Raw genomic sequence first — 12,966 nt, 5'->3', positions numbered from 1 at the left:
GACAGCGTTAATTAGGGAACTGAAGGAGCCAATTAGGGGGATTGAGGGTCTGGACAGGAGAGACATATTGGAGAACATACGCACACATTGTGCTGCGTCTGGATACAGGGGATCTTCAATTAGGGGAGAGCTCTCCTCCAGAAGCTTGCAGCCTGACCATTTTACTATCAGTTCAGTAAAGTCGGGATCCCTTCACCCTGCATACTGATGAGGGGGAAACGCAGCTGGGATAGGGTCAACAACCCACTGGTCTGGGAATTAATGTAGATCCATTAAAGATCGAGTCACATACGGGCAGATTTGATTACTAATCATGTGGCTAGGTGAGTTAAATCTTATAATGTGTTGCTTCATTACCTACATTTTCAGACCTCTCTCTAGGAGAGAGTGCTATTGAAGGGCAGGCCAGATTTGTACCTTATTTATAATACTGAACAAGCTCAAACTAATTAAAAAGGATAGGGTATAGACCATGAACATTTTCATAAACCATTTGAAAAGTAATTGCATAATGCGCATCCCATTAAAATTTGTGATACAAACTTTGAAAGGGCATACTTAGCCAAATATGCAAACCTATAACAACTGGCTCAGCCCTAAAGGCTTATTCTGAAATATTTCGATAACTTTCACTTTAGCTGGACTTGATAATAAATACAAGTGGGTGCAAGGTTGGTGTTCAATTATGATACATTTTGTAAGGAGAATTTGAACGCAATGTTAGATTTAGTTTTCATAAAGCTATTGCACCAGCAACGCCAACGCAGCAGCCTACCAACGCGAAGCTTGATCCTTTACAGACACCGTAGTCCTAAAGAAATGCCCAAGAGCGTAGCTAGCTAATAGCTAACAGAATTAATTTGGAAAATAATAATAATAATACATTTATTTTACATCAGCTATCTATCCTAAAACTGTATTTACTAGAAGAAGATACAAATTGAAAAACTGCATTTTACAAGCTTCTTCCTCATTCAGTGGGGTCAGAGTTCAGTAAATATTGGTGATGTCATGGTCTGAAGATGGCTGAAGGGTGAGTGTGAAGTCACAAAATAGTTTTTGTTTTATAAATTAACCATCGTAATATATCCCACTCTCAGCATGTTTTTCTTTCATGTAATATATTCATCCATTCATATTTAGCTATTGCCACATTCATCTATTTCAATACGATGCAATCAGTTGCTTTGTCTGTTCTCGAGTCAATCGAGTTTTGTTTACCAAAAATATTGCACCAGCTGTTTAGCTCGATGGCTAGCTAGCAGTGGCTAGCAAACTGTTTGCTGCCTATTCGCGGAGACAGACGTATTAATAGTGTGTTGTAAACATTAACAGTGATTGGAAAAATACAGTTCCATGGTTTCCACCGTAGCTTTGTTCGCTATCTAGCTAGCAAGCTAACAGCTAATGCCAATTCACTGGTGGTTAGCAATTCAGCTAAGCTGGCTAGATTGTTATCAAATACTGCATAGTGTCCTAAGAACGCGAAGCGAGGCGACCATCTCTGTCGGCGCCATGCGCACTGTCATCCTGCCTGACCTGGTCGTTAATGGCCTAGCTAAATAGTTATATAGCTAAAATGTAAGCTATGCATTTCACCATTAGTACCTGTTGATCACGTTTTAATACTCTGTCATCACTATGTCTCTTTACTTCAGAGAAAGCTGTGACGGTTGGTGGGGAGGCTGGCTTCAACAAAGCTTCCAGGCCGTCAAAGATAAGGTAGACTGCACGAATCCCCAGATGATCTCTCTAGTATCACAATGAGCCGCAAACTATTGTGTTATGTTATGTGCATCAAAAAGGCTCATTTAATGTCTTCAATATGACCCATTATAAAACAAGGTGAAAATCAATATCCTTGTGACATCTGAGTACACTGATAATGCAGACATATTACTGTACTGTGTTTGCACTTGTCAATGTAACGCCAACATTTTATTGTTTTTGCAGTCATCAGAGGCATACGAATTTATAAAGCGTGACCTGACAGAGTTCTCCAACGTGGTGCAACATGACGCTGCGTGCTCCATCGTGGCCACAGCAAGCGCCGTTAGAAGCAAACTAGCGGTAGGCCATTTGGTTCTTTACTAGTTTCACGTTTTAATGTCACGTGCCTAAGTAAAGTGAAATGTCTTTCTTGCTAGTTCTAAACCCAACAATGCAGTAATCAATAAAAATGTAACACTAAAGATAACATAAGGTAGAGCAAAACCACACGAGAAATAGAAATAACTAGAACATGAGAAAGTAAGCAAACATACTATATACAGGGTCAGTTCCAGTACCATATTTATAATGTGCAGGGATACTGGAGTGATAGAGGTAGATATATATAGGGGTAAGGTGACCAGGCATCAGAATATATGGTAAACAGAGTAGCAGCAGTGTATATGATGGTTGTAGGTGAGTTGGTGTGTGTAGAGTCAGTATAAATGAGTGTGTGTGTGAGCAAATGTTGGAGTGAGTGTTGGCGTGTGTAGGGCCCTGTGAGTGCAACTACAATCCAACAAATAAATACAAGGGTGAACTCAGGCTGTGTAGCCATTTTGTTAGCTATGGGTCATAACTTGACCCATATTAGATAAGTTCATATGAATTACTACTTGGTTATTTATAGGCATATACGTCCTGACTGTGGTATGTCACCTGTCCCACTTTGTTTCAGGTGGAGGGCTCCTCTGATACCACAGAGAAGGTGAAGAAGAGCCTATCCAGTTTCTTAGGAGTGATAACAGACACCCTCGCTCCTCCCCAGGACATGACCATCGACTGTGATGTCATCACGCTAGTGGCAACTCCAGCAGGCACCACAGAGGTGTATGACAGCACCAAGGTGAGTATGTTAATACTGTGTTCAGCTTATCACTATGACAGTGTGATTTAACAAATTAAGGACTAGATACCATGCTGTTTTACATTTACTGCTAATATACCAGAATGTTTCTCGGAAATTATGTATTAACATCATGTGTTATAATTTTTCCCCAATCTGTTCAAACATGTAAGAGTGGTCAGGTTTAGAAGTGCTACTGAGCTCCAGAGTAGAGGATGGTTAATCCACAGGATTTAGCTTTAGCCCTAAAATACGCAAATCAAAGAATTCATTTTTTACATTTTTTAAAAATCAAAATATAAAATAAAATAAATACTCACACAAGTTTGGACACACCTACTAAATCCAGGGTTTTTCTTTATTTTTACTATTTTCTACATTGTAGAATAATAGTGAAGACCTTAAAACTACTATGAAATAACACATGGAATTTATATATACACTACCGTTCAAAGGTTTGGGGTTACTGAGAAATGTCCTTGTTTTTGAAAGAAAATAACATTTTTTGTCCATTAAAAGAACATCAAATTGATCCGAAATACATCAACTTGCTGTTATTTTAATTTTTATTTATTTTTAATTTTCTTTAAAAAACAAGGACATTTCTAAGTGACCCCAAACTTTTGAACGGTAGTGTATATATTGAGATGTAACTGTTAAAAGACAATAGTTTACAGCATATTAGGCTATTGAAAGCATCAGCATAACGTTATCAATATACTAAACAAACAAAATACGGTCTCTTTTTGTTGCAATACTAGATATCAGATGTTATGTCACATGATCATTTGAGTTAGTGTGTGTTTTGTTCCCTAGGCTCGTCTCTACAGTCTGCAGGCTGACCCTGCTACATACTGCAATGAGCCTGATGGTGAGGCAGTACACATGTTTCTTTTCTATCTGTCTTCACTATTCTCATTAAAGAAAAGGTCATGTGCCATGCAACGTCACTAACCCGGCTTCATTCCCTCAAAACATAAAAAAGCCGTCAGAATGGCAATGATAAGGGACTTACACCCATATAATTACTCAGTCTACTCTACCCTAAATGTCCTCAGCTGCACTACAATACTTTATAAATCATGGTCAAAGTCAACTCCTATTACAATGAATGCAAATAACTTGGCAGGACAAGACATGGGTAGTTTGCTATGCCACTTATTTTCATGCAGTTCTTAAACGGTCATGAAAATATTGTTTTGTATGTGTCCTGTGTTCTGTCCCAGGTTCCCTAGAGCAGTTTGATGCGTGGCTCTCCAGCTTCAGCCTGGAGGAGAGGAAAGGAGAGATCTCTGACCTCCTGGTCAACACCCCCTCTATCAGGGCCCTTTACACCAGAATGGTACACTTTCTAATAGGGTTGGGCCAAATTACAATATGTTAATTTATCAATAATGATTGACAGCCGTTGTCAGTGGTGACAACATCATGATGTGACAGACAATGGTTTATCCTATTTGAACCTGACTGGTGCCGCGCATTATTCAATAAATAGCCTATGCTATATAGGCCTTCAGAACGCAATAAATTAATGTAGGCTAGACAGAGTGAGGAATTTCACCAAAGCTTTGCAAAATGTCCAGTCAGAAAGAATTGTTTCTCTCACTTTGTCAGATGCGTGGGCCTTATAGCCTAAATCTATAAAACATTTATAACAGACACCGTAACTATATTGTGTTTAGCTGTTTTCAAAAACATCGGGTATATTCCCTTGTCTTGCCATTCATTATGAATATGACTTTGGGCTAGTACGCTTTCATCGTTTTATGCATGCAAGCTTTCTCTTTCAAACAATGAATTCATCTGGTTAACGTGCTCAACATCTGCTCTGACGACGAGCTCATGTCTGAAGGAGACGACACCTGCGAGGGTAAAAAAAAACAACACCCTTTTAAGAACTCTATTTTTAATTTTTTTATATATATTGACTTTCATCTCAAAGTTGTTTGAATAGTCTAAAAACATAAGGTAGCCAGTGGACTAATAGTGGGGGAGATCAAACAATATATCAATGGACTATGAAAAAATGGAATGAAAAGTTTAAGCTTATTAAGAAAGAAATGATCCGTGTGGGGCCCACAGAAGCAAACAGGGTCAACTCCCTTCAAAGCATGTCGACAGGCCTCCCACAAGGTCAAAAACGGGGACCCAAACCAGCAACCTATCAGCCACCAGCCCAAGCTCCCAACCGCCAGGCCACCAGCCCTCCAGGATCCTTCCCCCACAGTTCCCAAGAGCTGCCCCTCAACCCCCCAAGCCAAAACAAAATACATCAAGGACAACAAAAATCATAACAGCAGGGCCAACTGAATACATTTGAGTGCATTTATGGCACTATTTACATGTATGTCTGTGCATGTGTGTGCGTTTGAATGAGAGTGTGTATATGCATGTGCATACGAGTACGGACACCTGCACGGCATCAGCCTTAGGCAAACAGGCATTAGATGTAAAAACGTTGTCCGTCATTCTATCCCCCTCCCAGCAACTCCACTCCCACTTGTCTCCAATTCCACATCCCAACCCTCAGCTTCCCTCAGCCCATCCCACCGATCTCTGCTGGCCACCCTCTTCGGATTTCTATGCACCATATATCTTTCAACTGTGCTGTGATGTTTAACATCTAATTGAATAGAATCCACAAAATTGCGAGTTAAACACTTTAAATGAGAGTATTAGTAATTGACTGACCAGTTCTCCCAACAATTCTATTTCTTGGGTAAAGTTTTGATTCATGTTATGCATTTTCAGCCATTCCTGAACCTGAGACCAGAAACGGGGTACCTGTGGGCAATACCAAAACAAATGGTCTATTGATTCTGTATCCTCACAAAAAAAATCTGTAGAGCTGCAATGACTATATGCTCCAAATATTCAACATTTTGTTGGTGGCAAGAATTCTGTACAATAATTTTAGCTGAGAAGCATGAAGTCAAATCAAATTGTATTTGTCACCTCCTCCAAATACTACAGTTGTAGCCCTTACTGTGAAATGCTTACTTACAATCCCTTAACCAACAATGCAGTTCAATAAATATATAAGTAAACAAAAAATAAGCAATAAAATAACAATAGCAAGGCTATATACAGGGGGTACCGGTGCCCAGTCAGTGTGCGGGGGTACAGGTTAGTTGAGGTCATTTGTATTTGTAGGTAGTCATAAAGTGACTATGCATAGATAATAAACAGCAAGTAGCAGCAGTGTTAAAAACAAAGGGGGAAGGTCACCAATGTAATTAGTCTGGGTGGCCAATTTATTAATTGTTCAGCAGTCTTATGGGTTGGGGTAGAAGCTTTGGATAAGTGAAGCTTTTAGAGAGCGGTTTAGTTATTTTCGATTTAATAATCTCAACCCACCCACTTCATATTCATTATAGAGATAGGCACGCTTTATCTTGTCTGGTTAATTAAGCAACCCAGATAAAGCAAAATATTTCTTGCTCATATAATTTGAAAAACGAATCATCAGGAGTAGGCAGCGCCATAAGTGAGTAAACTGAGATATGAATAAGGACTTAATCAGGGCAATTTTTACATAAAATAGTCAGGAATTTACTTCTCCATGGTTGCAGAATCTTGTATATTTTTACAAGTTTTCTATTGAAATTCATTGTGGAGAGCTCATTTATATATTTTGTAATATGCATACCAACTATGTCTACTTCACCGTCAGCCCATTTTATTGGTAAACTGCAGGGATTGCAGGGATCTAGTTTACGGACTTAATATAAAACTTGAGTCATCGGCATACATGGACACCTTTGTTTTTAAGCCTTGGATTTCTTATCCACCCAAAGATTTATAACCTAACTCTTAATGCAGTAAGACAGCCCGTTCATCTTCAGTTGACTGTCACTTTGCTCCGTCATGTGTACGAGTCACACACACACACACACCTGTTCCATGCTGAAACTCCACCAGAAAGAAATATTAGAAAAGATTTGCCTGCACTTAGCGTCTGCCCAGGCTTTCAGCGTTATCTTTAGTCATGTTTTATATTTGTTTATCTTTTTGTTGGCCAATAACAGCATACATCACAATGTTTTATGAGTACATAATCACGATAGGACAAAGGTTGACATCGCCCAACCCTACTTTATAACCCTCCTGTTCAGAACTTATCTAATAGAAGTTAAATAGAAGTTAATAACTTTTTTAAATGCTCTGTGCATTGAGTAAGTATTTTCATCCATAGGTGCCAGCAGCTGTAGCCCATTCTGAATTCTGGCAGCGGTATTTCTACAAAGTCTTTCAGTTGGACCAGGTAATTCACTCACTTTTTTTTGTTTTGTTACTGGCATGTATAGCTCTCATGAACCATCATGCACCCTCTTCTATCAGAATCCCATGTTAGAATGTAAACTGCGCCCCTGCTGGCCAGTTGTAGATCATTTTGGAGAGAGGCTCCTACCTCAGAATAGAGCTCTGCTACCCAACCCGAGCCCCCAATATTATATGTAGGGTTAGGGCTGGATAGTGGCTGTTTTTTCATCAATAACTAGGTTACGGGCAGAGCTTGAGTATCACTAAAGAGGATTTTGGGGCTCCCGAGTGGCGCAGCGGTTTAAATGGAAACGCAAAGGGGGTTACCTAGTCAGTTGTCCAACTGAATGTATTCAACTGAAATGTGTCTTCTGCATTTAACCCAACCCCTCTGCCCAGGGAACAGTGGGTTAACTGCCTTGCTCAGGGGCAGAAAGGCACTGCATCTCAGTAATAGAGGCGTCACTACAGACCCTGGTTCGATTCCAGGCTGTATCACAACTGGCCGTGATTGGGAATCTCATAGAGCGGCGCAGAATTGGTCCAGCTTCGTCCGAGTTAGGGTTTGGTTGGGGTAGGCCGTCATTGTAAATAAGAATTTGTTTTTAACCGTCTTGCCTAGTTAAATGAAGGTTAAATAAAATGCAAATAAATTAATCACTAACATTTTGAAACTGAGCCATTTGCTAGTGTTATGCTGTGCAGTACAGTGATATCTGACTAAGATCATAACATTGTCAGAAGTGCTTCAACCTCATCAAATATAAGACAGGAGAGATTATTTCACAGAAAATAATAATATTCCGTGAGTGTTGTTAGTTTAGAGTGACGAACAGCTAACTGCTCTCTGTCTCGTCAGTGAGCAGAGCAGCCCAAGTGGAGCTGTTGCCATGGATACTCAGAGCTCCATGAGCAGCTTATGGATTTACTAACAGAGGAAGTTATTTCTTATTTCTGGCCGAGAGGGCCTTATATTTGGCAGAGTCAATCGGACCTGGGTAGGATAAGGGTTGAACGTAGCGTGCATGGGTAGGGCTCTGGCTTACAATTCATGCTTGTGCAGGACTCTACCTCAGAGCTCTGGTAGCTTAGTAGACTCGTGGAAGACTAATCTTGGCACACAGAACCAAATCTCCCGCTATTTGATTTGGATTCGGACACTTTCCTGTGTGTCCTAACAAAGCCCAAGCCCCCTCTTCCAAAGCTCATTCCAATCCTCTCCCTCCCTTTCTGGAAAGTGCATGTGTTTTTATGATATTTTGTGTGCTGCATGCTGACAAAATGGAGGTATCAGACAATGTATTCAGTGCAACTATTTCACAGGTAAGCTATGTTTATTAGGGAATTTCCCAGTTAAAATCCCTGTCCCCACTTCATATCATCACCTTATCCGATAAATAGATACACTAAAAAGCCGGTAGTGTTCTGCTGATGGGTTACTAATGTGACTGACCACCAGGAGGAGGCCAGGCGAGTGGCCTTGAAGCAGAGAGCAGAGCAGACTTCCCACACAGAGGCTCTGGGCTGGGAGGAGGAGGATGAAGGTATGTTGGATAGGGAATTTCACAATGGTGATATGTCTTCTGTGAGATGTGACCTGAAAGAAGTCAGTCAGACTAGTCAGGTCTGTCTCGTGACTCACTGTTTTCTCCCTTATTTCTACCCCAGATGACTTCCTTGGCGCCACGTCTTCATCTCGCCTGGACTTCACGCCCCCATTGGACGACCCTGCTACCCAGCTGTCCCCACTTACACCAGTCACAATGGCGACGACCCCACTCAGCCCCATCCCGTCTCCGAGCGGGGAGCGCTCCTCTCCCCTCTCCCTGAGCAGCGACAGCGGCAGCCTGCCCACCCAGATGGAGGTGAGACCAGCCAGGCCACAGCCTGCAGTCGTGGAGCTGTCCCAGAAACTCAACAAGGCCAGCCTGGAGGAGAAAGAGCCAGAGGGGCAGCAGGAGGAGGAGAAGAGGGTTCAGTTAGAGGCCCCAGCCCAGCCTGAGCCCACAGAGAAGGCTATAGCTGAGAGAATAACAGTCCAGGCCCCAGCTACCATAGTCCAGGCCCCAGCTACCACCATCAGACCAGAGACCGAGGGGCCCCAGGACCTGAGGGTGTTTGAGCTCAACTCTGACAGCGGGAAGTCTACACCTTCAAACAATGGCAAGAAAGGTAAAAGGACATTCTATTCAGTTATTGGTGTGACTGTGGTAACAGGGTTTGATTGAATAGGGCCTAAGCTGTTCATCAAATCAAAATCAAACACATTTTTATTTGGCACATGCGCCGAATACAACAGGTGTAGAGTTTACCATGAAATGCTTACATATGAGCACTTTCCCAACAATGCAGAGTTAAAAGTAAGAAAACTGTTCTAGTGAATAAGAAGGGAAAAATGGAAACGGTAACACAATAAAACAACAACAACCAGGGAATATATAAGAAGTACTGATACCGAGTCAATGTGCAGGGGTACGAGGTAGTTGAGGTAATATGTACATGTAGGTAGGAGTAAAAGTGACAAGGCAATCAGGATAGATAAACAGAATGTGTGTGTGTGTGTGTGATCAATATGCATGCGTGTGTGTGTTGGAGTGTCAGTGTAGTATGTGTGGGTAAAGTTCAGTGAGCGTGCATAGAGCCAGTGCAAGAATAGTATTCTAGAAGAGTGTTAAGTGGTCCCATCTGATCCTGTGCTTCACCCTGCTTCACCCTGACCCCTGCAGGGTCCAGCACAGATGTCAGTGAGGACTGGGAGAAGGACTTTGACCTGGACATGACAGAAGACGAGGTCCAGATGGTGCTCTCTAGAGTTGAGGCTACAGGAGAGGTGGGCAATAAATACAAAATGTTCCTGTTGCATTTCTTCTAACCCCAAACTGTAACAATAAAGAACATGCCTAGTTAGTTAAATTATGTTGAACTAAATGAAATGTTTTATTTTTCAGCTGGAGGAGGACTGGGAGAACTGGAACTGATGATTGCTGTGGCGTACTGTCTCTATCCCGCCATTAAAGCGAGTTCTCGGCAGACGAACCATGCTTAACGTGTTTTACCTCTGTTCACGCCGTCACCGTGTCACGTTTGTTCGTAGGGGAATGTCCCTTTGGTTTGGACCATGTTGCTGAAGGCGCTAGCATAGCAATGGCAATCCAAGACAATACGATTAGAGCCAAGGCACCATCAGCTGTCAGTTTGTGCATATAGGTTTCAATGCTGATTTACTCAGTCTTTTTGGTTATTTCTTGAAAGCTGCTGCTCCGTCTCGATCTTCTGAAATGCCATTAAGTACATGTAAATTGTTGCTAGTGAACTTCTTCAAAGTTATGAGTGGCGGGAATTATTACTTCACTTTAGGCTGAAGAATAGCCATTAAACTGTCACGCTGCCTATCACCTTTCATGAGATGAAATTCTTCATGTGATTTATTGAATGGTGAATATATCGATTTAAACTTTTAAAAAAGAAACTAACTTGTCTATCTCATGCAAGTGAATATTCATAAGAGAGCATTCATTTTGGATTCACTCCCAACCCCAGATACATATGACCTTGACAGACGAGCGATAGTGTGGACAAGATATCCAAATGTTTTGTCACACATTTGCCATTCTGTCTGTTTTCATCCCTGCCCTGCTAAGTAATTGACCTGAACATATCAGCTCTTCTGTGACCTCCATGGGCCACGTTTCCGCTTTATTTCCTGTCTCTGCTACAATAATCTATTATTCGATTAGTCCACGTCTAATATTATTCTGGATGGGTAAGGGTCTCATTTATTGTCAATCGTCAAAAGAGAAGATGATAATGACGCAATAAAGAGGCTGCAAAATGTTTCAGGTGCCATGGTGCCAGAGTATTTGGCTTGGATGTCTGAGGAGGTATGGCCTGTTGTCATGTTATTTCTGATGTTAAATAATTAATGAGATCCCACAGCCTGCTTAGTATGGACATATATACTGCACAATAGCTCTGAGTATGGAGTTGCAGAGAGCCAAGAGGAAATCAGGGCTTTGTCTGCTTGATTTATTTAACAATACAGTATAGACTAGCTTCATTCTGCAGTATCGCTTCATACTATTCTGCTGTTTTATTGTCATAATTGTCTTCATCAGTGTAAACTGTGGCCAAGACTCAAAGCATAAAGATTTAGTGTATAGATCTCTACAATTACTGCTTTTCATGTGAATGTTATTTCTCTGAGCATTGTTTTGCATGTCAGTGCAATCACTTATGCAAACTGTTGTACAGCAGGTGTACTGTTTTAAGTTGTAAGGTCGCTTACTAGCTTGTAGTTGCTAAAGGAATGACCTGTTTATAATGAATTGATTGATATGTTGCATGTCTCAAGTTATCTATGTATTTCACGTTAATACATATATTTGCACTTTAAACAATACGTTTAAAGCTGTTAATTTTAGGCAATTATATTTCTCTATTTTTCAAATGATCATTGTCATTAAAAAGAGTCTCATGTAAATTAATAGTTAATGTGAGTTGGATTTCCAAAAAAGATCATGTTCCTAATAGGTACACTTTTAGAAAAAAATGGCTAAAGTGGAGTTCGACTCCCAGCTATCGCTGGGTTTCTAGAAAATGCTAGAAATGTGAACTCATCAAGAGCTGAACGTTCAGGGCATCATCTTTGCCATTATGTTGGCACACACCTTGCCAAGGTAACGTCGTCAGTTAGACAGGTGTCATCATTCTGGTTTTACGCACCACATGGAAGGTTGACAGTTTATTTTGGTTGAACGTTTAATTTCCTTTTGCGGGAAAATGTAAAGTTTGATTACAGTGTAAAAAGGTAAGTACATCAGTAGACCCTAAGCAACTAGCACATTAATCATAGTTGTAGCCTAAACGTGTCAAATCCTACAATCCATATGATTAGTAGCGATTGAGAATATCCAACATCAACATGAACAGACTGGAGTTTGCAGGAAGAGTTCGCTGCCCGGAAAGGCATATAGGTGTACTAAACTTCCTTTTTGCGGCAAAGACATACCAATCAACATCATTACGCTTCCATTCAAATATGTCAGAGCAAGTTTTTTTCTTCTCACTGATAGCCAGCTGCGTAGGAGTCCAGGGTAACCCCTGCCTGGCCATTTGGCGTGATGAGGCATGTGTGGAGCCCAATGTGAGCGAGGCCTCGCAAAGCACCGAGAACTGAGTAGGGAGGCCGACCAGCTTGCCTATAAAGGGAACCTAGCAGTTCAATTGCAGGTGATACAAATGTGAGAGCTACTGTATAATTAGGGGACATTAGCTTTTAAATCAACCAACTATTATCCTTTGTTAAACAGTTTTTTTCTTATGTAGTTGTATTGATTTCTGTCTGGTATGGCTAAGTACCATAGAGTGGCCCAGCATCGGCTGGGGTAGGCCTTCATTGTAAATAAGAATGTGTTCTTAACTGACTTGCCTAGTTAAATTAAGGTATTAAAAAAATACACTGATGGATGTCTCACCTCCTTTTTGGAGGAGCAATGGAGTGTCATGACGTTGGCCTGGGGGGTAGGTTTATGACAGTCATAAATACATCTTCCCCCCTGTTTCCTCTCTCGACCCTACTGATGTGAAATTTTAAAACTCCTTGGTTAACATAGAGATTCTGGGAACATCAGAAGGTGTGGGGAAATAAACTATATTCTGGTAATCCGACCAATTGAACATATGCGGTGGTACTTAATGAATATGATGTCAGTTCAGTTGTCATCTGAGACATTCTCATCAATGATAAGATGACATAAACTCTACAGTGGAAAGTCTGCACATTGTAGTTATCGGATTCACATGGAATTGTTGTTCAATTTAAATGTTTGAATATAAAATGATTGGTGAAGCGATGAAATGTAATTTTA

The 12,966-nt window shown here is 40.9% G+C and overlaps 1 protein-coding gene across 1 annotated transcript; it reads left to right on the top strand.

Annotated features, from left to right (window-relative positions):
- Positions 1-884: 884 nt before the first annotated feature.
- On the top strand, positions 885-11,579 carry LOC112261883 (BSD domain-containing protein 1). Its single transcript, XM_024437510.2, has 11 exons — positions 885-1,033; positions 1,659-1,722; positions 1,954-2,070; positions 2,669-2,836; positions 3,653-3,707; positions 4,063-4,178; positions 7,032-7,100; positions 8,559-8,643; positions 8,768-9,271; positions 9,826-9,929; positions 10,048-11,579. Exons 1-11 carry the CDS (start codon positions 1,023-1,025, stop codon positions 10,075-10,077), a joined length of 1,323 nt encoding a protein of 440 aa, XP_024293278.1. The 5' UTR covers positions 885-1,022; the 3' UTR covers positions 10,078-11,579.
- Positions 11,580-12,966: the final 1,387 nt, after the last annotated feature.

This window comes from Oncorhynchus tshawytscha, linkage group LG11, assembly GCF_018296145.1.
Source record: "Oncorhynchus tshawytscha isolate Ot180627B linkage group LG11, Otsh_v2.0, whole genome shotgun sequence".
Classification (NCBI taxonomy): Eukaryota; Metazoa; Chordata; class Actinopteri; order Salmoniformes; family Salmonidae; genus Oncorhynchus; species Oncorhynchus tshawytscha.
The sequence above is the reverse complement of the archived record's forward strand: the minus strand, read 5'-3'. Positions and strand labels throughout refer to the sequence as shown.

Coding starts and splice junctions, on each gene's coding strand:
- LOC112261883 (XM_024437510.2), top strand. Junction 1,723..1,953: donor TCCAGGCCGTCAAAGATAAG/GTAGACTGCACG, acceptor TTGTTTTTGCAG/TCATCAGAGGCATACGAATT. Junction 2,071..2,668: donor CCGTTAGAAGCAAACTAGCG/GTAGGCCATTTG, acceptor ACTTTGTTTCAG/GTGGAGGGCTCCTCTGATAC.